The 26,674-nt window shown below is 40.2% G+C and overlaps 1 protein-coding gene across 2 annotated transcripts in view; it reads right to left on the reverse strand.

The window, feature by feature from the left end:
* Positions 1-1,865: 1,865 nt before the first annotated feature.
* Positions 1,866-26,674, reverse strand: part of LOC134533229 (E3 ubiquitin-protein ligase MYLIP) — a 40,320-nt gene continuing 15,511 nt past the window's right edge. The window contains exons 4-8 of one of the 2 annotated variants that reach the window (XM_063370630.1): positions 15,629-15,798; positions 14,046-14,265; positions 11,915-12,118; positions 4,120-4,348; positions 1,866-2,916 (exon numbers count right to left, since the gene is read on the reverse strand). In XM_063370630.1, coding sequence (XP_063226700.1) covers positions 4,121-4,348; positions 11,915-12,118; positions 14,046-14,265; positions 15,629-15,798 — 822 coding nt within the window. In that variant the 3' untranslated portion in view covers positions 1,866-2,916; position 4,120. The remainder of the gene's footprint in view (positions 2,917-4,119; positions 4,349-11,914; positions 12,119-14,045; positions 14,266-15,628; positions 15,799-26,674) is intronic. The other variant, XM_063370632.1, reaches the window with a different exon arrangement.

Raw genomic sequence — 26,674 nt, forward strand, 5'->3', positions numbered from 1 at the left:
ATTACAATGCGCCCACAGCATGCAACAAAAATTGAATGAAAAAAGGTTACATTCAAATAAAAATTTTATATATATATTTATTAAATCATATACTTTAGCAAGAGATAGGCTACTGAATACTGGTCAATATAATCAAAAACATTTTTCTATTGTGAATATTAGTAATAAAAATGTGTTTATTAATTTTTCAAGTGTAGGTATTTATATAAGTGAGGTTATGTTCCCGCATGTATAACAATGTCAGGTAGCTTCCATTTTCGCTGACAGGGAGTGTCCATGGAAGGTTATAGTTGTCTCCTGGCCGTTTTCATGGGAGTGTTTGTGATGTTTTGTTCATGTATGTATAAGTTTTTCATTGTAAATTATAATAAACACTCAGCTTATTTATTAATTTTAATTATTAAAATTTATCTTGTTTCATTTAATTAAATAATTAATTTTATACACATATTTATATTACTATTTAACACTGAGTATTTATTTGAATTTTAAAATTTGATTGAATTTATACTTTACCAACCGTATTTATATCACACCAGTCCGTTTATTATTTTATTTCTATAAATAAATTTCATACAAAATAAAAGTGTTTTTTATTTAAGTAAATATAATTGCTAACACACCTACAGTACAACCAGTTTTTTTTTTTAGATTCATATTACACATGCACACTAAACTATTAAATAAAATAAATAACTTTATTTTCCAAATATTTAGGCTAGCAAACATTTACTGCAGTATTTTTCTCATAAATCTCTAAACAATGTTCACTTGTTAATTTATAAACATTGATAGTTTCCTGAAACTAAAGTTCAATTGTTCATGGGATAAAAAAAAGAATATATTGTATTACAATACACCTCAATGCTAAGAATCAAAATTTGTACTCCAACAATATCTACTGTAAATGACAGCTAGTTACAGCTAGTTCACTGTTAAACACTTTCAAATCTTTGTTTGGTTTTTTGTTAGACATGTGACAAAACAGGTAAAAGTTTTCATTATTTTATTATTTCACAACATTATTCACATGAAGTTAAAAATAATTAATTAACTTTGGTTTATGTATTTCTAAGGTTTGTTTAAAATTCAAAATTCAAGTAAGGTAAAGTTTCAAATACGTATGAATATAGCTTTAAGCAAGAAATACAAATTTCATTTTTACAAGTAAGGGCAACTTAGGTAAAAGTTTTTTTTTTTTTTTGCCACTTGAAGCAAACATACTCCACTTTTAAGGGTAAAGGGCATACATGCACAAGTGTTCTCCTTGCAAAATGATCATTTGGCTGGCTGCCCGGCAGAGCTTGCGCAGGGCAAGATACAGACATATATTTGCACAACCGGCTGGAATTTACACACCCTGTATTCTGGGTTACCTTTTAGCCACCCCTCCCACTCTAGGGGTTCCAAGAAAATAAAACAAAGGGCTATGACCACGAAAAGATGGAAAACAGAGCGAGGCAGCACGAGCAGAACAGTCTGGTCGCCGAGACACGGTGCACCAAACTGGCAACTTGGTCCGGATTGGCTGCAGAGCTACGGAAAGAGTTCAAATGTGTGCTGCGACTCAGGTGAGCCCCTAGAGGCATTGCACATCAGTTCTCACCCTATGAAGGCCACACAAATGGCAGTGAGAAATCAGTCGGGCTAGGGCCGAGGCAGTAATCCAACCAGTGCAGCGCAGCACGGTAAACATATATGTAGCTGGTGGCACTGGGCTACAAGCCAACATCCTAGTACAATATTTTGCTTTCATGTGAGATGCTGTGTATATCTTGCCTGGCAGAAACATGTCTTTAAATTTTCTTTTTGTCTTACCTCTTTCTTATGTGCAGGTGAATAAAACAAATGGAAAACACACTTGATTGTAATTTAACAAACTTTATTCAGGTATAGAACTTTTTTTATAATGTACAACTTATAGAAACAAACTATTAATCACTCAGTAAGACACATAGAACACTTGATGTGCTACCATAACACAGTATGCAGTTACAAGTTCTTGGCAAACACATGGCACACACAATATTCCATTCACAAGACTAGGGCAATAGGGATGGCAAACAATAACATGTAAATTATTATGTATTATCTTTAAAATTTTAAATTACCCCATAAAACCGCAAGAGTAATACTTTAAGTAATTTCAATTAAAAAATAACTTACTATTCAGAATTTTACAGTCATCAGTCTAAAAATAATCAAATACTATATGTTAAAAATGTTTTACTCTTAAAATTTTTACACAAAAACACAAATTACACATATAACCAAATACGAAATGGGTGTATAGTACTAAAATGAGACTGGCTAGATGAATGCACCAAATACTCTGTACATCTACCACACACATACTGTTTAAAAAACAATGTTTGACACATTAATTCTATTTTACTAAACGGTAAGAAGATAGGTATGACTTATTATAATGAACAATTATTATTCTGAGCATTAAATAGACTATTTTTTCCCCTTCAAAAACACAAAATTGTGAACCATCATTTCAAATTACATAATTTGTAATAATAGAAAGACATTCAGTGCTTCCACAAATTACCAAATAAGGACTACCACTCAGTATACAAAACCAATATTTTGTTGACAGATTTGTGTTACTACAAGAAGTACAAATCATTACACATTTCCATACAGAAAACACACACGCTAAAATAGCTACTTCATAATACCTACTTAATTAATTGCATTGATCGACCTAAGCATTGCTTTCTCATCAAACTGAGGTACTAATTCATTACGCAAACAACGTAACATTCTGTGCCATAAACACAATCAGTGTCATTAACTTCCACAGAAGTGTTCCAACACTAGTATAGTCCATCCACATTTCAAATGACCATCTTTCACTTCTACACTCTGTTCTTACTCTTCAAAATATCAGTCTTTGCATGGGCACTTCTGAAAAACAAACAAAAAAACACATTTGTGAAATTTTACACACATATACAATTTTCTTCAATAAACGTTACTTAAATGTGCACAATACTTGTAGCATGGTATACATAAAATGATAAAAATAAGGCTGAGCAAATACTGTGGAACATACGAGGGTTGTCTGAAAAGTTTCTGACCTCAATATGAATATGAAGATGGCAGCTATCGTCAACAAAAATTGGGAAATGTGTTTGTTTATGCTTCGGAATGTACTCACTGAAATTTCAGCAATTTTAAACATGCATTTATTTTTTAACAATCATTTCCATGAGTCAATGTGCACGTTTTTGTGAAAACGAAAAATTGAGTATCAAGCTGTCATTGAATATTTGATTTTGAAAGGCCAATAGGTCTACTGCTGTGGTAGACTTCACACTCCTGCGAAGGTAAAATGCAATAGAGTGCAGCCTGTTTTGTTTTCATATTAGTAGCCAACCATACACTATTTGTCTGCGAGATGAGAAAATTTCATGTTGTGTTTGTGTATTAACCTAAGTGCTAATGTCTTAAATGACAGACATAAATTAAAATAATTTAATAATACATGTATGTGTGTTCCATAAAAACTGCAAAGTATGAATATAAGGTGAGTCAGGCTACTGAAAGTGTACTTGTTTCTTTCTAAGCGAGGAAAAGGTACGTTTTGTACAATTTAAAAAAGTTTCAAGAATATGTAGCAGTTATGTGGCTTTTTTTTTTTTTTTTTTTTTTTTTACAAATTAATGGCATTTAAAAATAACTAGCTGTAAAAACAGGCATTTATTTATGAAATTAGATAAAAAAAAAAAAGCTTTTATGTTGGGAATTAGTAAAAAAAAAAAAAAAAAAAAAAAAAAGGCACCTGTAGCAAGACGCTAATTTTTACGGCAGCTAGAAATAGAACTAATGACCCCTTGGAGGGAGGCCCGCCGTTTCCTCATATGCTCGGCCGGGAGCGTGTGACAGCGATACCAGGAACTATTATGTTCCCATAACTCGCTATGTGGTTGCCAATATAAATATTGCGACCCCGTCACTTTGTTCGAATCATTGGAAACGACGGCGGGGCGCGAAGTGTGCGATTTTAAGATTAAAGGTGGCCCTCGGTCCAGAAAGTAGTAAAATAGCTGTCGGATAAGTCAAATAACTTGCGGACCTACTGGTGGCACGGTGGCTCGGTCGACTCACCCTACTTGGCAGCACAGGGCCCGTCCTCGCAGCTCAGCACCTCGATCGGCAGGAATATGCGGCAGGAGTGGTCGATGTGGGCGCGGCACAGGGGGCACCGCTCGCAGCGGGCTGCGCAGTCGCTGCACGTCATCATGTGCGCGCACGGGAAGAACGCCGTGTCGATCACACGGTCCATGCAGATGCGGCAGGACATCGCCTCCACGAAGCTCGACAACTTCTGCTTCGACTGTGTTGGGGGGGAAATAAAAAATAAATGAATTTTGCCATGCTGGCAACTTCCAAGTGAAACATTGCTTGACATTTTTTTACTTAAAGGTTATTATTATTTTCAATAAGAAATGAACATTTTACCACAGAAAAAAATTATTTAAAAAATGGCTTTTCATCAACTTACACACCGTCTATGCACTATTTTATCCCTCAAAAACTAATCAGAATATGTAAATTCAACTCAGTTACACAATTAAACATAGTGGCTGCACAATAGGAATCGTACAATTTTTCTTGGTTTTCCCTGTTATACAGCACATTTACTCTGTGTCTTTCTTTCTTTAATGTTGAGGCCAGTCCCACCAGAACCCAACACCCACTGAAAGAAAAACTCTATTTTTACCAAAGTTTCAACACACAACATAAGACTTGCATGCCTAGATGGGGCCTAACCTGAATGTAAATACCAAAACAGAAGGAAAATAACCTAAGACAAAAAGTCTAGGGATTGGCAAAACATAAACAAGATAGATAGTTTTATTTTCATTTTAATGTATATACACACACACACACACACACACACACACACACACACAACACACACACACAACACACATATATATATATCACACACTGAAAAATTATATTAACACACAAACCCCCGCCCAAACCCGCCCACCCACACACAAAGCAACAATTTTTGTAAACAAAGAAATTAATTAAAATGAAAATAAAAATACTTTATTTTATTGTTGATGTTTTGCCACCCCTTAAAAAAGTCATAAAATTTTATAGATAATATTCAGGTATTTTGGAGAACTAAAGTATATTCCTGAAACTAATATTGCCACCAAAATAACCAACATTTGTTAGAACAAAAGGTGCAGAACAAAACAGAAATTACACCCTAGAAAACCAACATTATAAGCAACCTTTTTCTTAACAGGTTGTTTGATGTTGTGTATCAATAATGGTAATGGACAGACTGTACTGGCAGAAGAGGGTCAGGCAGGGGAGGATTGAAACCGGTTTTGAAGGGTAGCGGACAGAGGGGTGCCGTGAAGCGGGAGCAGGAGAGCTCGCGAGGGGACAGTGTGTCTGTAGGCTCTGCGTGTGACTGCACACAGAGATGCCCAGTAAATATTACAGTGAACAATGTTGTTATCATTTCACAGCCCTGCATTACAGTAAGCTTGCAACACAGGTGGATCACTCAAAGCAAATCCATAGAAAAACTTAAACATTACAACCAGCATAAAAAACAAACAAAACACTGAAAAACTACTGGCCATTACAGAAAAAACAAAACTATCATACTTAACTCTCCAAACCTCCATTAAGTCTGTGATTCACTCTTTCTATCACTCTTTCTCTCCCTTTGCGTCTCTGTCTGTTACTGTTTCTCTCTCTCTTTCTCCCACCCTTCCTCCCTCCCCCTCTCACAATGCAGTTGCTCGATGGTTGGCACTGTGATTCTCTCTACTAAATCTCCTCAAAATCTGAGTATATATACCCTACAATCCCTCCCACTTCCCACAAACTGCCCCTCAAAACCTCCAGGAATATATGTCTGTGAAGCAACTGAATCCTTCTCGCATATTCTTCACTATTCTGTAGCAGACTTGGCACAATCAATATCTAGACGAGGCTTCCGCTTCTATTCTTCTTGTTTCTAGGTTCACAACCTGTCTGGTTGGTACCCCTGAGGTTTTGGTCATGTTGAAGAGACCCATTTGCCCAGACTATGGTTGTTCTAAATATATTTACTGTTTTTGTGGACACAGCAGTATCCTAACTATTATTTGTTTATAATGTTCATCATGACAACATTTATGTTTTCATTTTCCCCACACTAAGTATCTGGTAAGGTTATTTACACTTATTTATTTTATAATGTTTTCAACTGCGTTTTTAGGGCATGAAACATAAAAGCAAAATTGCTGAAATGTCTCGACCTAATACATGGTCACAACATGCATCAACCACAGAAACTACAGTGTGCCCATGAGTTCAGCATTAGAGGACTCAATGAGTAAAGAATTATTATTTGAAAGACAATAAAATAACATCTGTTGAACATGTTAAAATTGAACCTCAGGGTTACAGTCATCTTTAGATATGTATGCTGTCTCAGTTCAAAACAAAATAGTGCACTACTAATTGTAAGTTGAGCTTTAAGCCAATACAGTAATTGGGCGAGGTGATGCAGTGGTAAGACACTGGACCTGTGTTCCATGGTATGCCGGTTTTAATCCTGATCCGGTCATCCTGATATTAGTTTCCAAGGGCCAAAGAGTGGTTTCAAAAGTTGGGGAACAAACATTTTAAGTATAAAAATTTGGGTACTGATAAAAACTCTTTGAATAGTTTGCTAAACTATTATCATAAAATTACAAAGAACTAGAATGTGCAAAAATGTAATTTTCACAATAAGCATAGAACAACCTGTGTAAAGTTGTGGAAGTTATAAATAATATATAAAAAGAAATAATTATTTATATACAGGCTGTATCAAAATTAATGTTACTATGCTTGAGGGTAGAAAGCTCTTATTATTTGCAACCATTTTTGCCAATAAACATGTTGCCGGAAACACATTGTTAAGCCCCTGTAGCCCTAGAAAGAGTCAGCGTAGGCAACCCGTTGTAGAGTGTTATGTTGTGGATGTGCGGGCGTTCGAGTAGAGAAATAACCTTTTTAATCGTGGCACAGATTTTAATTTCACTCTGAAATCAATCACAGCTTCGGCTTTGTTTCACAACATTGAAATTGTTGCATACGTTTTAACAACGTGACAGCCTAAAGCAACGGCTCAAAAACACGCCCACCTTGAGCGACACAGAGGTGGCAATGGCTATTCATGTTTTCACGGATACGCTGGAGCATGTGTGGAGTCGACCTTATGATTTCGAACGCTTCAATGATTCGCTGTGTAAGCTCTTCTACCGTTTCTACTGGCGTAGCGTAGATAAGCCCTTTTACGTAACCCCACAGAAAGAAATCTAACGGGGTTAGGTCTGATGACCTTGGCGGCCATGCGACAGGGCCCGCTCGTTCAATCCATCGGTTTGGAAATTTTTGGTTTAAATACTACCGCACTTGCAGGGAAAAATGAGGTGGTGCCCCGTCATGTTGGTACCACATCACACCGGACATGCAATGGAACCTCTTCAAGAAGACCTGGTAGTTTGTCCTGAAGGAAGTTGAGGTATCCGGCGCCAGTAAGTCGTGGCGGAAGAAAAGGCCAGACGAGTACGCCGTCAACAATACCGGCCCACACATTAACTGAAAAACGTTCCTGGCGAGCTGTAACACACGTTGCATGTGGATTGACATCATTCCAAACATGACTGTTGTGCGAATTGAGAATAGCATCTTGAGTGAACTTGGCTTCATCGCTGAATAAAACCGCTAACTCAGGGTTCCTCAATACTCTTCGAATGTACCATCGAGAAAAGGTCATGCGAAGAGGATAGTCCGCCGGACCCATGTGTTGCACTTTTTGAAGGTGCTACGGGTACAAGAGTTGCTCATGAAGAACTCGACAAACAGCCATTTTGTCAGCGTCCATATCGGAACCTTCTGCCCTTGTGCTTGTATCCGGACTCTCCTCAAATCTCTGAAGTACATCTTCTTCAAAACTGGGAGTACGAACCCTGCGTGGAGCACCAGCATTTGGTCTTGTGACGGCACATGTACCAGTATCACGCATTAGCTGAGTAAGTCTTGCAAACATGGCGTGAGCTGGAATCCTACGACCCGGATATCGTTCTTTGTACAGACGACGGGCGGCTCTTCCATTTTGTCTAGCTTCCCCGTAAACAAGCAGCATGTCCGTGTACTCACTAAATGTGTACTCCATTGAGCTCCACTAAAACGTCACCCTTTTCAGAACCACAGCGAAAGAAATGACACCACGTTTTTGCTTGTACGACAGAACAGACGACAGACCACCAGTGATATCAAAACACACTACGACACTGCGATGTCACGCTGCGCAGTGCTATGGCACGGCACGAACAGAAGAAAAGAGGTTAGGACGCCACCAACGGAAGTAAAAAGGGGCGGGGGTCAGCATTCAACATCGTACAGTCCTCTCGAGCGCTGCCCGGCGTCGTAAACACGTAATTCACCACAGCATCATCTGTCACACACAAAGCCCAAGAGGTTGCCTACGCTGACTTTCTGGGGCTAAAAGAAACGATTTATTTGAATTAAAGTAACAGATAGACGTTGATCAGAGAAAAGCAAAAGTTGAGGATGACAGGGTACTCGGAGCTCCTTACCTCGGGCAGTAGCGGTGACAGACTGGACAAATCCAAGCGCGATATAGAGGCAGATAGGCTCTCTTACAACCGGTCTGATGGCCATTACATACATTAAAAAGTGTGTCACCGGGGAAAAGAAATAAACACATACAAACCCTTATTTAAATCAGTTGACTGACTAGACAATAATACAATGAAAATTACATTTAAAATAAACTAAATATTTAATGGCCGGCTTCTAATTTGTTCGACATAGTTTGGGATTGTTTGGGTCCCTGAATATTTAATACAATATATTTAAAACAAAAGCCTGTTTTGAAGTTGTATTTTTGCCTGCTAAAAACTTTAGGGTAGAACAAACAAGTTCACAATTAATTACTCTGGCATCATTACGGGAGCAAGACACTGATGTTACGTCGCTGTAGCTGTGTACAAATACACATGAGACGACAGTAGCACTCAGAAGAAGTACGAGTGAGAGAAGTGGTGGCCGGTGGCTGAACGATCACATCGAGCTTAGGACATCATCAGCCAATGTCAAAAAATTGAAGAAATTAGCCAAAAAATTATTACAGCACAGGCGGATAATGTATGCTAACAATGATGAGACAGTAGCAACATAAACAGTAAACAAAGGCAAAATGTTATTGCCATCTATTTTGTATATTCATTTTGTGTCCATTATTTATTTTTCTTATGACCTACAGTGTAACTCACTATGGCGTATGTCTAAAAAAAAATATCTTAAATCACAGGTATATTGTCTGGCCTAATGTCTTTGGAGATATCTATCTTTCACCCTCCAGCCCAAACCTTCATTAAAATAATAATAATAATCTAAATGCCTAAAAACTAATTTTTGAAAGAAAAGTATTAAGATTTTTTAAAAATCATTCAAAGAACAAAATAATAAGTAATGTTTATTATTTAATTAAATTAATTAAACAGTGATCAGGCCTACAAAAAATTTGAGCCTATCAATGAAAGTATAGTTTCCGTCTCCATAAAATGTATCGCAAAGCCAAGATTACAAATGCAAATTTAAATCAGTCTACATCCTCCTGAAATAAATGCCAAGCAAACTGCTTCAACACAAACCAATGTTCAACATACAATAATGTGTTAGAATACTAAACTACATGTGCTAAAATGTTGACATGTACATTAGGTTCACACCTCAAATTTGTATCAATACTCCCCCAGGCAGGTAATCCCATTAGGGCATAATCCTGGTTAGGAGAAAGATGGGTCTTTTACATGCCAGACACTGTTACCAGAGCCTAACATCGGTTCCTAGAACCGGGAAATAGATTCGCCATTTCCAATCGCGGCATGTTACTGGTGAGCGCCCGGCTAGGTCGAGAGGTTGAGGAGACCCATCCCAACTTCGGCCCCACCGAAACACCCCCAGCTCCGCCGTCCACCCCCAGACCTCCAACAGAGCCAGCCCCCTCTGAGGGATCTGAGTAGCAACGACACGGAACCATACCTCTCACATCCCTGGGACCCCTCTGTCACCCAGTTACTCGTGATCCAGCTGAGGCCTATCCAACCTCTACTAGCTCAGCAGGCTAGTACCCGAGCTTAAGTAGCTCAACACTTCCACTCGTCAACAGGGCGGGGACCCTTCGGAGTGTTCTCCAAGCATAGGAGGACCACTACCACCACGTTTCCTACTCCAATCCTGATCCTGAGCCATTAGAGGAAATCTCAGCAGGGAACTATCACAGTAAAGGATCAGTCCCATGGCACCCTTCATCTTCAGGTATAGTGCTTTCCCAGGCAGCCTCATAGCGGGAGAGCACCCCCTAATCCGGACTTGGATGTCCTTGGGTACTTCAATATCAGCATATCCCCCGCCCGAAGGTTACAGCTTTGCCAGAGCCCGGGTAGGTATGGTAACACCAAACCAAGGATTGCCTTAATTACCATCCCTTAGACTATCCACCGCCCGAAGGTTACAGTTTTGACAGAGCCCGGATGCCCGGACAGGGAGCGAAACCCTGCCACGCTACCGCCCTTCGCTATTCCATATGCATCCTGGATTCTTCACGTTGAATCCAATGCTTTGAGACACCACCTAGGGTTTGGGGGTCCAAAACCCCCCGGTGGACTTTCTGCAGGAGAAAGTCGTAGTCACCTACTCACAGCTTACTAATCCACCAGAATTCCCGTTCCGACATACCGAGGAAGCCTGAGGAGTGGGCACCCCCGGCATTTCCCATATTTGTTTAAACACTGGCGCCACGAGAAGGCTATGGGTTGCCGTAAGCGGGAGAGGCTATATATTCGCATCGCACGCCCTTTTTGGATCTTGCTGAGAGCTTCACTCAGATACTAGAGCAGACTACAACTCCGACACTTCATAGGTCCGCTCTTCATCCCACAAGGTTGACGGGAAACCCTGTGGGACGCAAGACCCTTAAGCCAGCGCTAAAATGTTGACAAGTTATTTACGGGCAAAGCCCGGCCTGGCCTCTCCTCCTCCACCTCCTGGAACTGAACCCGTGAGGGCGTACCAAGAGCACTAACTTTTCTTCTTTGCTACACCCAGGTTACCTCGATGAGGACCCCTGGGTGGCTTGGCCTCAGATGTACTTCACTCCTCTGAATGGTATTGACAGTAGGAAGAGGTGGGGAATTGTGAACAGGAATGAACGTCAGACGTTGTTTTCAAAGTGTTCACATTAGTTGGTAAAGCGATGGCAGCCAACTCATGGCTTGCAGACTATCTTTGGTCCGTTACGTATTGGGTTGGTCTGACACTAAGGGAAACCAATACTGTTTTGCAAAATTTAAATTTGTAAATTTATGCTTTCTAATTGCTACAGAGGAAAGCTGGTATTAGTTGCTTGTACTTGTATTGTCGCTCACAAAACAAAAATAGTGCATAAAAAAGAGATAAAGTTGTTGTTGATACTTAAAAGACCTATAAATTGACCTTGTATAGTTAAATTTTTTAACTGGCCCTCTTTACATGAGGGGTTTGCCTCATCAGGGTTGCATTTTTTGTGCTAGTGAGGCACGATGATAAGTGTGACGCTCGCTGGTGCTTCTACTGCGGTCACGCCTGTAATCACGATTGTCCGGAACTGACGCGCAGTTCATAGGGCAACTATGAGATTTGAGATTGAATATCATATTGCAGAGAAGTAAAGATGATGGTGTAATGCAAGGACCTCTAGGGCTTTCAAGAATCTGCACCTGGTGTTTCATGCCTAAAAATTACTATGAAAACACACGTTTCAGCCTTTTTACTCTCCTAAAAAACACGGAACTACTCATCCGCCCGTGACGAGTGGCGAGCGTCTCACCTGGCACTGGTCGTCAGCGCAACGGCCGCACTCGGGGGTCTCTGGCGACGAGCCCAACGCCTCTGCAGGGGGGAAGGGTGCGCTAACCGGCTGGTACAGGGCGCGCCTTGCGTTGTCGTACACCTCGCGGCACGTGCGCCGGATGTCGAACACGTACTTCTTGCCCAGGGACGTGTCCTCGTTGAATATGGACACGATGGTGCCCTGCACACGACACCACAGCATGCAACTGCAGCAACAGGTAATGTTAGGGTGCTTGAAGTGAGCCAGTGGGAAATTAAATTATAAATTAAGCCTCAGACATGCAGTGCAGGCACACAGTGGCCAGAAGGTCCAACGAAAACATCATTTCGTGAAGGCACAGGGCAATGAGGAGCGATCGGCAGTGTAAATAAGTGTTTTCTTAGTCACATCATGTAATATACATGTACGTAAATTAAAAGTGAGAAAAAGAATAAATACCAAAATTAATTTGGAAATATTTTATTTAAACACAAACATTATCAGTTATGAGAAAATTAACAATAATTAACAGAACTCTCCACCCAACTACTTGCAACATCCAATGAAATATTTTTCAAGTTTTTTCTTTACGTGTGAGGAACAATTGTCGTGACAGCTGGGCGCAAGTTTGTGACCTGTACACACTGATCAACTGTAAACTACCAACTGTCACATTGTGTAATGCTTCCTGCGATGAGTAGGCCTACCTTAGGCACACCTTATACTTGATAACTGCCTAATAGGTTGCACTTGGTTGGTCCCAGCCCACCCTAGGTGGGGTAGAAGGGATGGGCCTGACGAGCTCAGGGGAGTACCCCCAGTGACAGATGCCGCTATCCCCGGCAGTCCTCGAGACCCAGGTGCTAGATGCTGGTTTGCCTTGGTGGGGGCCAGGGTTAGTATGAGCCTGATGGGTGCCAGGGAAAACAAAGCAGACCGGCTGGGAGCCTCCTCTTGACTGCAGCACGGTCTTGGACCTTGGCGTGAACCCAAGGCCTCGTGGGCAAGTCCTCCTCTACTGGGATAGGATGTGGCTTGGGAGGGGGAGGGGGGGGGGGGGGAAGGGCACAAGCACTTGGCTTGGACAGAAGGGTCTTCTTACCCCCGCCTCTTTAGGATAATGGCATCGACAGACGCGGGTTACTCACGAGCTCCTGGTTGCTAGGGCTGCTTCTGGGTGGCATCTTCCTCCCTGGGGTTGATGCAGACGGGACTGGAAACAGTTGTGTAGGTTCCCCGTGTGTATGCGAGATGTTTCGGATCCCAATTTACTGTCGGTAGATGTGCAGGAGTAAGGGACGGCCTTCCCTTACAATCTGACCTAAGATATATCACCTCCTAATACTTAGGGGTCGTCAACACTGGCTCAAATCTGCCTTCAGCCTATAGACAGTTAGGTCCTAGGTAAGCAAGAATCGCACTCCTCTGGTTCGCGACTCCCTTGCCGAACTTGGTCATCACCTCCTCCGAGGGACTCCGTCGCGGGCGAGCAGGCATCAACTCCTGGTAGTGCTGTGGGTCTAGAACTCAGCTGCTTGAAGAGGTGCGATGAGCTGGGCTCGGCTGCGGTGGTGCCTCTCGGACACCAACTGGTTTTCTGGGCTAAGGGCTGGCCTTTTTGTACCGCAGCCCTGAAGGCCTGGGAGTGACGGAGGGAGCAACTCCAGGAATCGCCGGCCACTTCCAGGAATCCAGGCAGCAGTAGTGCCCTGCCCCCTTTGCCAGCCTGATAGTAGAGGGGATAGGCAGGGAATAGTAGAGGCCGGTCGGGAGAGCTCAGCCAGCTTTGCCGCTCCTCGGCTTAGTTACCCGTAGCAACGGGTGAGGCAGCTGTGGGGAGCAGGTGCTTGCTATCTACCCATCTGTCGCAGCCCCCCACACTTTTTAGGAAGAGAGGGGCTAACGGCTTTGAGCTTACAGACGTGTATGGCACATTGCGGGTAAAAATTGCCAACGCTCCAGAGACAAAGGATTGTTCTCAGATAGCCAAAGAGTGCAATGCAACTCACTGGTTGTCAAATTAAATTTATAACCACCCCCCCCCCCCTTCTCACCAAGATTTCACCCATGGGGGGAGGGGGGGGGGGGAGAGAAAGAGAAAGAGAAAGAGAGAGAGAGCTAGACCGACCTTGAGATCGCGTATGAACTGAGTGGTGACGGCGCTGCGCACGGTCTCGCAGCTGTAGAAGGCGTGCTTCTCCGTGATGGCGCGGTACAGGCCGCTCGCAGCCTGGCACGTGTCCAGCTTCAGGCTGAACACCCGCTCCTCCCCGTCAGACTCCAGGTACACCAGGTGGAACATGCGCCGGCACGAGGCCGCGCTCTGGATCGCAGTGTACGCGATGCTGCTGCAACATCACCGTGGCGACACCACAGGCCGGGCATCGCTCCGTGCAACACCCACTCAGCAATCCTTGGCGTCTGACGCATTCCTGTGGGAAACTGTGCTTCCTGTACTTTCCCAGAACCTCACATAAATGCAAAACCAACCAAATACCAAAGCATCAGAGCACAAGAACTACGCTTATGAAATAACAACAATTCGTCACTGCTTACGCAAAAATAATTTCAATCCTCAGTCCTCAAACTTTTTTTTAAAATGTAATTACTTTTCTTTTCTTTTTTTGTCTCACTAACTTTACACATTTCTACCAATCATCCTTATAACTAGTTACTATGCCTGTGCGAGTATCAGTAGTTTAGTTCTTATCAAATCTGAATACAAACATCAAAATATCCTGAATACGGATATTGAATTTTAATAATGAGAGCAGGTAAATTTATATTTTTTTCCATTGGTTTTATTAACAAATAACAACTTGCATGTGTTTGTTATTTCCCATCAATGGTTTTAAATACTTAAACACAACTAAAAAAATGAAATAAGTTAGCAAAATTTTAATGGATTTTTTTATTTATTTATTTATTTATTTATTTATTTATTTATTTATTTATTTATTTAGAAATAACCAACAGCTTATTGTTTGCTTGCCTTGTTTTGAACTTGTCAAAAAAAATTTCGGTAGTTTTGCTGTTCACTGTGCAAATGTTGAATAACTCTTGTGTTGTTATATTAGGCCCATAAATATATTGAAAAGGTGATGTACCTATACATTTTTTATGTATAACAATAGCTCTTAACCTCAATTTTGATTGTTATGTGTGGTGATATGAAACAGCTACCCTACAATTAGTATTAAAAAAAATTGCTATTTTGATTTCTATTTAAAATCAAATTGAAAACAATTAATAAATTATTTGTTTTTATATTTGAAATTCTGAATTTTTGTACAGGCATACTAGTTATATATCACTAAAATTTTTTAAAGAAGCTGTGGCACGGAGCTATAAAAAAAATCTTAGAAAGGAAAATGAAGACAACTACGTACTACAGACATAGAAACTATGAGAGACATTTAACTTGTTTTGTTTTGAGAATGATCCACGTCAATGATTTTATTAATAATGAAGCATGTTAATTTAAGGTGACAACAATTGTTTCTCTAAATGATACAGTGAAATTTTGATGCAGTGGTTGTTCAAAAATGCATGAATAATATTAAAAGGCTTAGGTTTGAACTTTTTATCTATGAAAGCCGTAAAACACCAAGAACACTTTATATTAATTGGATTAATTTTATAGTGGAGTTTGTGAAGGATGTTCGAGACTAGCAGAATCACTCGGGCGGACCGCAGAGCACAGGGACACACCTCTGCTTGGCGTGGTCGGCGTGGTACAGCACGACCCCGTGGGGGCCGACTCCCAGGCCGGGGCTGCCCGCCTCGCCTCCAGCCCTGTTCTGGAACACCTCCTGCCCAAAGTCCTCCATGTAGGACACCTCCTTGAGCAGCCAGTACTCCGCCGTCGACGCCTTCATGCCCTGCAAGCAACCACCGCAAAGCTCACGCCTGCCGTTTCGCCCCTTCGCCGGCACACACGCGACCTACGTGCAGGTAGAGGATGCATGTGATCTCATGAAACATGACACTGCAACCTCAGAATATGAGAGATGAGACACCACCATCCTCAATCTTAAGACCTGATTGCATATTTTACGGTGGAAGGTTCGACAAGGCAAAGGAACTAGCTGTGAGCACTTGTTGAAGAGGACATTCGCAGACTGGTGTGATCTTTGTGCTGGCTGCAGCTGCCCACCGGCAGTTATGGATCGGAGCGGTTGGCAAGTATTGAACCATAACCAAGTATTATAACTTGGGAAAAGATTAATAATGCCCTGTCATGCCAAAATTTTTGATAACTCAAAACATACATTTTAGCGAAAAATTTAATAATGCAAAGTGGCAGAAACCAATCCCCATTACAAGATGTATTACGATATCCTACAAGATAAAAGGCAATACTTTGGAAATGATAAAACGGTGCTGTTTTAACTTCATAACAACAAAATACCTATTCTAATTATTTTCAGTAAAAATATTTAATGGCTCATTCTGCTGGAGAAGTTTGAATCAACATTTTGCTATTTAGTTAGATAAGCTTAAAGAACGAGAGACAGGTGCACGACATGGGGCGCCAAGTTTCTGGACATTTTTCAGCTGCCGAGATATTCTGGTGCTTTCTGTACAGATTCTTCCGATGGGAAAACTGGCCGGTGTTCACTCTCACGGGAAGCACATTTTTGCACCAACTAATCATACAGAACTTTAGTGTTTTGTATGTTAATTTTTTTTGCAAAATGCCTAGACAATGTATGTTATGTGATTTTGTGTCCTTGTATGAGAAAGCCTTATTATGATTGGTCTGTGAGGTCACACCGCTTCCTCCTGCCTGTGTGGCTGTGTGGATGTGGACGCAGTAGTTTGTGTCCTGCAGTTGTTCAAGCCAAATAAATTTCAGTTCATTTTTCTATATTTACAGTAATTATAGATCAACTCCTACACTTTCACGAAATTAAAACTATAGACAAAAGCATAGTTTTTTGCTCAATTAGCTGCCAAAGTTACATTTTTAACATTTTTGGGCTGTACCAACTGGAAAACAGGACTAAAACCTTATAGGTTTAACTGTAATGCTATGAGCTACTTCAGAGAACTGGATTAGAATTTAATTCAGAAAATATTATTTAACTTAACCTGGCATTTCAAATTTCTTAAATTTGTAAGTATTTCGACAGTCAAGCAACAAAAAATGAGTTTCTATGAAAGAAATGCAAACCATATCATGGAGTAGCCAGTAGCATTTAAGTTAAACCTAAAATATTTCAGTTCTGTAATCCATTAAACTCTTGAAGTGTTTTCAGAATTTTCCCTTTTCTTCTGTTATTTTTCAGACAGCTCCAAGGATGAGCGACCAAAATTTCAAAAGGGTGTGCCACCGTTGGGTGATCAAAAATTCTATAAGTATTTTCAGAATTACTCTATGGAGTATATTTCCTAAAATGCCAATATCTATAATGTAAAATGTGGTCTAGTTGGGCGCCGTGAAAACTCTATAAAGTACTAGTGCTGTGATTGTGTATGTAGCACAACTACTAACCTCTACAGAATATTAACTAAAATATGTCTTGTTATGTTGATAGTGAAAATAAATTATTCTCAAGTTGTATGTACTGGTGTAGTTTGACTCAGTGTGAATACCAAACAATAAAATGTCGTATAATTCCTTAGCAGTATGTCTCCTTCTCTTTGGTGTAAGTATTCTGACCTTAAAATCAACAAATATAAGTAGTGTGTTTAAAAGCATTAACTTCTCTATGACTGCTGATCTCAGTGTAATAAAAACTAATTATTCTTTCAAGACAATCCAAGCTAAATATTTCTGTCTATCTGGTTTAACATACACATGATATGTAAGTATGGTTATCAATCGGAAAAATAAAATATAATGAAAATTTAACTTTTTACTAGGGTCAAAATCATGGTTGTATGGGTGACAATACTCTTTTGCAACATATCCAACTGTAACATGAAAAGTGACAGAGTCAATGATTAGCAAGCAACATACAAATACCTTTGAGACAATTATTCATATTTAAATAGGTTTTTCATTAAACAAAATTTCAATATCCGTTATACTTAAATGTCTTTCAGAACTAATTACGTTTTACGTAATTGTATCACTGAATAATAGTTTGGTTATCAGTCAATATTTTAAATATTATTGAAACACATTTTAACTGGCAAATTAGTCTTTTCTTTGTTTTTACTAGCTCAGTCTCTTTCGGTAGATCAAACTGTCTCAAGACTTCTGGACCTGGGACTATTCTTTAAACATTCAAGACAATTAATGACTTTAACAGATTTTAACTTTGATATCGTACATATTACTGATCAATGTCAGTTAACCAGGTCCAGTATGTACAAGCTACAAGTCTTTACGTAGTTAAGTAGTATTAAGTTGTTTTTGCGAGTTTCAAATTAGGTCTTGATCGTAAACATCATAGTTTAAGATATCTTGCCATTAAAATAGGACAGGTAACTTCTCGCTGTTCTTGTTAATTCGGGGATGGGGCAAACAAACCTCGTCGCGTCGTTACAATACCAAGAGGCTGTGGAAAACCTCTCCGAACCCCTGTCTCTCCTCCGATGTTGCTGGTTAGATCTCACTCTCCTCCGATGTCGCTGGTTGGGTCTCCGTCTCGATGCACCTCCTCTCGTGCTGCTGGTACTCCAGCAGGACTGGCGTCGGTCACCTGGAGTCGTCTAGAAGGATGATGTCCTCCGGTACACCGTCTACGATGCCGTCTACCGCTGTCGAACTCCTTCCATCTCGAAGATTGATAGTCCTTTTCTTCTTTTCTTCTTAATTCGTCGTTGATCCAGTTCTATTTATGCTGTTAGTCAAAACTTATCGTCGTCGTCGATTCTTTAGTAGAGCTTCGAACATCGGTAACTACCTCTTCTTCATTGTGTAGTTCCGGTATTTATTATAAAATCATCAATTTTACGTAGATTCTAGCTATTCAGTCGTCGTACCAATGTTTTACGTGATATTCTTACATTCATTTATGACTAAATCACGGAGCTCTTTCTCTCTAATCCTTCTCCCATGATAGTAGAACAGAAACTCAAGTTCCAATTTGTTTCAAACAGTCAAAGCTTTCTCTATTGAACACTCTCCGAAATCACACTGGAAATACTAAATTCTTTAAATAAAATATATGCGCAGTCGAGCGTCCAATCACATATACTCTTTCCTCAGTAATGACCCAAAAACAATATTAAAAGGTGTAAGCTCATTTCCTATTCGTCGCCGTTTAACAAATGTTTGCAAAGACATTTCATAAAATTATTACTTAGATAAAACATGAAAATACTTAAAGAGTAAAACCAAATTGACCTGACCATAGAGATACAATACTGGTAAATATAATTCATAACAGGACTAAGACAAAGTCATAGAGGTAAGAAGTAAAATAATAAACATAAAATTCATTTCTATTGAGGGCTTCTCAAATACCTCTATAGAATAGTCCCCTTCAGAAATGTGACTAACGAACTATACTCTGATATAGGTCTTAGGACCATTTCTCATCATACAAACATCTCATCTATATTCTAATTATTTGCAGAAAATTTACATTTTATATTATTGACCTTATTTACATACTTACTTGCAAACATAGAGTATTGTCACCGATATATGTCTTCAAACGGACATATGTGTAACAGTGTATACTATTCTACAGGAGTGTAATATTTCCTCAACTGCGTTATATTATAGTGTCCTATTACTTGTTTCGTTTTAATGTCAGACAGTTCGTAACAGTTACTTCTAATAATCTTCGTGATCATATATGGTCCATCGAAGAGTAGAAATAGCTTCTTAGTAACGTACTTCCAAAATTGGCTTACTGGATTCGTTCTCTTGAGTACTAAATCTCCACAGTTAAAACTCATCTTGCTGGAATCTTTCTGGTATTTTCTCCGAAGATCCGCCGTGGATGTCAACTTGGCTGCGACCAACTCTTCAGTTTCCTTCTGTATCTCGACTAATTCTTTATCTTCTGCGGCCAGAGCTTCATCGTGATGTCTCGGTAGTAACGATGACGGTATTATCAATGATCTTTTTCCTGTTAACGCTTCATATGGAGTAACCATGGTAGAACTGTGTACAGTATTATTCAAAATGCATTCAATGAACGTTAATTTACTCATCCAGTTCTGCTGTGTATCGTGGCAGAATGTCCGCAACATATTACCAAGTGTGCGCATTTGTCTCTCCACAGGATTACTCTGCGGGTGTCTCACCGAAGACGTGGTGGGTACGATTTGCAGTTTTCTGAGTCCTTCTTGCCAAACTTGACTCATGAATTGTGTGGCATGATCTGAAATAATTTTCTCCGGTCGACCCACTTCCGCGATAAACTGTTTAACTTTCTGGAATACTATCTTGCTGGTGGCATTGACTATGGGATACAACTTGGTGTATTTTGTAAATAAATCTACCATCACGAACACATATTTCACCCCGGCTGTTGATCTAGGTAATGGTCCCAATACATCCACTGATACCAACTGCAGTGGTCTCTCCGGAAGGATAGGTTTAAACTCACCTTCGAGATTTTGTTGGGCATGTTTCGCTTTCTGACACAAGTCGCACGATCGAGTAATGGCGGCGACTGACTTGTGCAGATTCGGAGAGTATAGCTGCCTACTCAATGACTGTGTCAGCTTCTTTGAACCAATATGCCCGCAATTCCTATGAACCTCCCAAATAATCGAGTTGATGTTTCGCTTCGGTATTACCGGCTTCCATGGCTCTTCAAATCTGGCTTTTCCCTTGCTATGATTGAACAATACTCCCTCCGACATGCAGTATCTCTCCTCTAACCTAGTTGGAACCTCTGAACCCTTCAATTTATCTATTATGACCTTGCAGAATTCATCTTCCTGTTGCAGTTGAGCTATCTGGTCAAAACATTCTTGATTGTTGCGTTATCTTTAAGTTGTTGTGTCACAAGATTAGCTACCAAAAATTCCTTGGAGTTCTTCCTCGGTGTCAATTCATCATTCAATACATCGGGTATTCGACTTAGGTAATCGGCGACTACATTCTCTTTCCCTTTAATGTGGCATATTTCCAAGTCAAACTCTTGCATCAGCAAGCACCATCGTGTCAGCCTGCTACCAAAAATTTTGCCTGCTTTTAGACACATCAGGGCTTGATGGTCAGTCATTAGCTTTATATGTTCTCCCAGAAGCAGGTCTCGAAACTTCTGCAGAGCCCATATTATTGCTAGTGTCTCTTTCTCCGTGACCGTGTAATTTCGCTCTGCCGAATTCAATGTTCTACTCGCCATCGCTACGGTACGTTCTACTCCCTCATCGTCCATTTGCGCGAGCTTCGCCCCTAAGGCATAATCAGATGCGTCTGTGTATAGTAGAAATTCCCGACCTAACATGGGATGATAGATGACTCGTTCTTCGAGAAAGACCTTCTTGAGTTCTTCAAAAGCTTCCCGCTGTTCTGCTTCCCATTTCCACAGCTTGTCCTTCTTGAGTAGATCAAACAATGGGACTGCGATCTTGGCTATCTTGTCGCTGTAATTTCGGTAAAACCCGATAACTCCCAGGAATGTACGTAGTTGTTTAACATTCTTTGGTGTAGGGAAGTTGGAAATACTGTTCAATTTTTCAGGATCGGTATGAATTCCGGTCGGTGTCAGAATATGCCCTAGAAATGTTAACTCTTGTCGGCAAAATACGGATATTCGCAGTTTCACCGTCATTCCTGCGTCACGTAGTTTCGTTAGGACAATGCCGATATGCTCCAGGTGTTCTTCGAATGATGACGATGTAATCAAAATGTCGTCGACATATGCTCGCGCGAATCCTTTGCACTCAGATCCTAGCGTTTCGTCCAGACAACGAGTAAACTCAGCTACCGCATTACATAAGCCGAACGGCATGACTTGGAACACATACTGCGAGTTCTTGAATAGGAATGATGTGTACTGTCTAGATCTTTCTTCTAAGGGTATTTGCCAGTACCCTGCCGACAAATCAAGTGTGGTTAGAAACTTGACACCCTGATATAATCGCAGAATATCATTCGTTGGTCTCGGACTTTCCCGATCTCGAACAGTAATTTTGTTGATCTCCCTCGCGTCAAGGCATAAACGTACTGTTCCGTCTTTCTTTCGCACACAGAGTATCGCATTCGTGAATGGGCTAGGCGCTCGCTTTATTACATTCCATTCCAACATTAAGTCTAGATATTCTTCAGCCTCTTTCAAATATTTCGCCGGGATGGGATACGACTTTTTATGGAATGGTTCACCGGGTATGACCTGAATACTAGCTGTATATAATTTGTTTAACCCAGGTTTTTCGGAAAATATATTTTGAAAATTTCTTAAGACATGAAGAAGATTATTTCTACCGGTTTCATTTACCATGGTAATTCCCTTTACAGCTTCTATTAAATCAGCTCCGGTCGCCATCAAATTTATGTCACTATTAATACACGAAGTTTCCTTATGAATGATTGCAATGCATTTTTCCGAAACTTCCCAATTTTCAGTAGTTTTCGTATTTTCTGTGTCATCCATAGCAGTTACCATCCAACCTGCAAAATTCAAAATTATTTTATGGCTAGTTAGAAAGTCTACACCGAAAATTACTGGTTTAGCCAATCCTTTTACGATTAATACATTAATGTACTTGGTGCTACCTAAACCTTCTACTTCCAATAAGGTCTGACGATTAATGATGGGACTAGCCCTTGATGTAACCCCTAGAATCTTTAAACTTGGTACTGGCATTCTCGGTAATGATATTCCGGTGCTCTCTATCATGGCTACGCAGTCTTCGCTGATGCAGGATATCTCTGCGCCGCTGTCTAATAGTACAGGCACTTTAACTCCGTTTAAAGTTAACGATATCTCCGGACATAGTGCTTGTTTCGCTTGAACTTCGGTTTCTGTGGGCTCGCTGAGTAAAAATTCACGCTCGTTTTCTTTGAACATAATGGTGTGTATGCTTCGACAATTATTCTTGTCATTTGCGTCGGGATCCAATTTTATACTAGCCCCGTCTAACTTACAATTAGGGACTGACGTGCGGAGCGGGTTTTCGCCATCCCTAATTAGTTTACCGCACTGTCCTTAAATCCTCTAATTTGCTCTTGTGACAAATTAGCAAATCCATTATTTGCATTCGGTGAAATCAAAAATGTGTTATTACCTCCTTGGTTTGTATCTGAGCGTCTGCTAGATTGCATGCGCGGCCATTCCGTGTTGCTTTGCTCGTGACTTGGCGCTATAGAATATGAATTTCTTTCTCCTTGTCGCGCGTCGTGAATGGTGGTGCTAAAGCTGTTCCCTTTTGCAGACGGTACAAACGTTTGTGCATTTATGCTGTACTGACCTCCGGAATGATTATTGTAATTTGCCGATCGTTCTTTCGTTGTTCGATTTTCGCCTGAATTCTCTCTGAAATTAACTGTCCCCTCCTGACGTTTATTCTCCCACTGTGATTCATTTTCGCGTCTGTCTTGTCGCTTCTCGTTTCTACGACGATAGTACTGTGGTTTATAAAATCCGTTACCATATCGCTGACCTCGATATCTATTGTGATACCAATTACTTCCGCAGTTTTCAACGTTCAGTGTGTGAATTTGAGGTTGTTTGTGTCCGCTGTTCTGCCCTTCATTTCGGTTACGCCAGTTATTGTATAACGGTGTCTGTTGGTTCGTGTTCTTGCGCTCGTTAGTTTCTTTGTGCGTTACCGTTTTATCGAGCTTAACGAGTCGTTCATACGTTAACAGTTGTTCCTTGAAATCTACAATATTACTGTATTGCCGTCCACTAAGTTGTAATTGATAATTGAGTGGTAATTGCGAAATTATCATGGCAATAAACTCTTCGTCTTCCATACGGCAATCAAGATAACGAGTTCTCTCGTACATATCGCTGATATGCGCCTCTAAATTTTGAAATTTACGATTTTCGAACTTTTCAGAATGCAACTGTATTCGCAAATTGCTTTGGATACGAGTATTCCAAAATTGGGATATGAAAGCTTTCTGAAACGATTCGTATGCGTGTACCGAATCTTTCGCCAACTCCCACCAATAATATGCCGTGTTTTTCAAGCAGTGGCTAACGCATTTCAATTTTTCTGCGTCTGTTAACTTAAATGTGTGGCAATATTCTCCAAACTGATTTAAGAATCTTCGAGGGTTTTCATTACTTTTCCCTGAATATGTTGGAACGTCATCCAACCATTTCTTAGAAGGGTGGTGTAGTGTAAGTACCGGATCTGCTGACATAATTGCAGTACTAATATTCGCGGGATTTCGCTCGGCTTCTATCGTTATCGATTTGTTTACCGGCGTGTCTTCCTTGTCGGTATTACATTCGCTAGTGTGGTGAGTCGCTAGTTGGGGCGAGAATGTTGCGATGTGTCTGGATTCTCTTTCTATTTCCCCTATTTTCGCCTCTACCATATCTAACCTTCCTGTTAGACGCTCGCTTAAGTGTACTACTTTATCGTCAGTGCGTTTACTGAATATTTCTACACCTTCAATACGAGTGTGTACACTGGAAAACTTCTGTTGCATCTCGTGCTGTGTTTCAGTTAAGTCATGCCTGATTTCTGCTGTTTCATCTGCAATCCTGCCTAAAGTGTTATTTAAGACTTGCACTAAATTGTCTAGTCTTTCGGCGTTTTCTCGCTCCTTTTGTTCCCTTTCTAACTTCTCCTCCTGTTCTATACGCTCCCGTTCTTGTTTCTCCCGTTCCCGTTCTCGTTTCTCCTCCTGTTCTTTACGCTCCCGTTCTTGTTTCTCCCGTTCCCGTTCTAGTTTCTCCTCCTTCATGAACTGGAACAGTGCATCTAGGGTAACAGTTGGTGTCGGCGGCGAATGACCCAACTCCATTTCCTGCTGTGACTCCATACCAGTAGTCTCGATGTGCTGTTCTGGTACTACTTCTCTAGGTTCTCGTTCAGGACTAGAGTCAGAAGTGTCATTGCTACCTCTCAAAAAATATGACTTCCTACCTGTGTCTGTCATCTTGACAAAATAAAATTACTGTCTGTATTTTTCAAAGTGTCTTGAGTTGTTCAAAAAAAAAAATCATAAAATAGTCCCTAACGTTGGCTTACACGTTGTGCGCCAAAAATTCTGAAGTGTTTTCAGAATTTTCCCTTTTCTTCTGTTATTTTTCAGACAGCTCCAAGGATGAGCGACCAAAATTTCAAAAGGGTGTGCCACCGTTGGGTGATCAAAAATTCTATAAGTATTTTCAGAATTACTCTATGGAGTATATTTCCTAAAATGCCAATATCTATAATGTAAAATGTGGTCTAGTTGGGCGCCGTGAAAACTCTATAAAGTACTAGTGCTGTGATTGTGTATGTAGCACAACTACTAACCTCTACAGAATATTAACTAAAATATGTCTTGTTATGTTGATAGTGAAAATAAATTATTCTCAAGTTGTATGTACTGGTGTAGTTTGACTCAGTGTGAATACCAAACAATAAAATGTCGTATAATTCCTTAGCAGTATGTCTCCTTCTCTTTGGTGTAAGTATTCTGACCTTAAAATCAACAAATATAAGTAGTGTGTTTAAAAGCATTAACTTCTCTATGACTGCTGATCTCAGTGTAATAAAAACTAATTATTCTTTCAAGACAATCCAAGCTAAATATTTCTGTCTATCTGGTTTAACATACACATGATATGTAAGTATGGTTATCAATCGGAAAAATAAAATATAATGAAAATTTAACTTTTTACTAGGGTCAAAATCATGGTTGTATGGGTGACAATACTCTTTTGCAACATATCCAACTGTAACATGAAAAGTGACAGAGTCAATGATTAGCAAGCAACATACAAATACCTTTGAGACAATTATTCATATTTAAATAGGTTTTTCATTAAACAAAATTTCAATATCCGTTATACTTAAATGTCTTTCAGAACTAATTACGTTTTACGTAATTGTATCACTGAATAATAGTTTGGTTATCAGTCAATATTTTAAATATTATTGAAACACATTTTAACTGGCAAATTAGTCTTTTCTTTGTTTTTACTAGCTCAGTCTCTTTCGGTAGATCAAACTGTCTCAAGACTTCTGGACCTGGGACTATTCTTTAAACATTCAAGACAATTAATGACTTTAACAGATTTTAACTTTGATATCGTACATATTACTGATCAATGTCAGTTAACCAGGTCCAGTATGTACAAGCTACAAGTCTTTACGTAGTTAAGTAGTATTAAGTTGTTTTTGCGAGTTTCAAATTAGGTCTTGATCGTAAACATCATAGTTTAAGATATCTTGCCATTAAAATAGGACAGGTAACTTCTCGCTGTTCTTGTTAATTCGGGGATGGGGCAAACAAACCTCGTCGCGTCGTTACAATACCAAGAGGCTGTGGAAAACCTCTCCGAACCCCTGTCTCTCCTCCGATGTTGCTGGTTAGATCTCACTCTCCTCCGATGTCGCTGGTTGGGTCTCCGTCTCGATGCACCTCCTCTCGTGCTGCTGGTACTCCAGCAGGACTGGCGTCGGTCACCTGGAGTCGTCTAGAAGGATGATGTCCTCCGGTACACCGTCTACGATGCCGTCTACCGCTGTCGAACTCCTTCCATCTCGAAGATTGATAGTCCTTTTCTTCTTTTCTTCTTAATTCGTCGTTGATCCAGTTCTATTTATGCTGTTAGTCAAAACTTATCGTCGTCGTCGATTCTTTAGTAGAGCTTCGAACATCGGTAACTACCTCTTCTTCATTGTGTAGTTCCGGTATTTATTATAAAATCATCAATTTTACGTAGA

Source organism: Bacillus rossius, chromosome 6, assembly GCF_032445375.1.
Source record: "Bacillus rossius redtenbacheri isolate Brsri chromosome 6, Brsri_v3, whole genome shotgun sequence".
NCBI lineage: Eukaryota > Metazoa > Arthropoda > Insecta > Phasmatodea > Bacillidae > Bacillus > Bacillus rossius.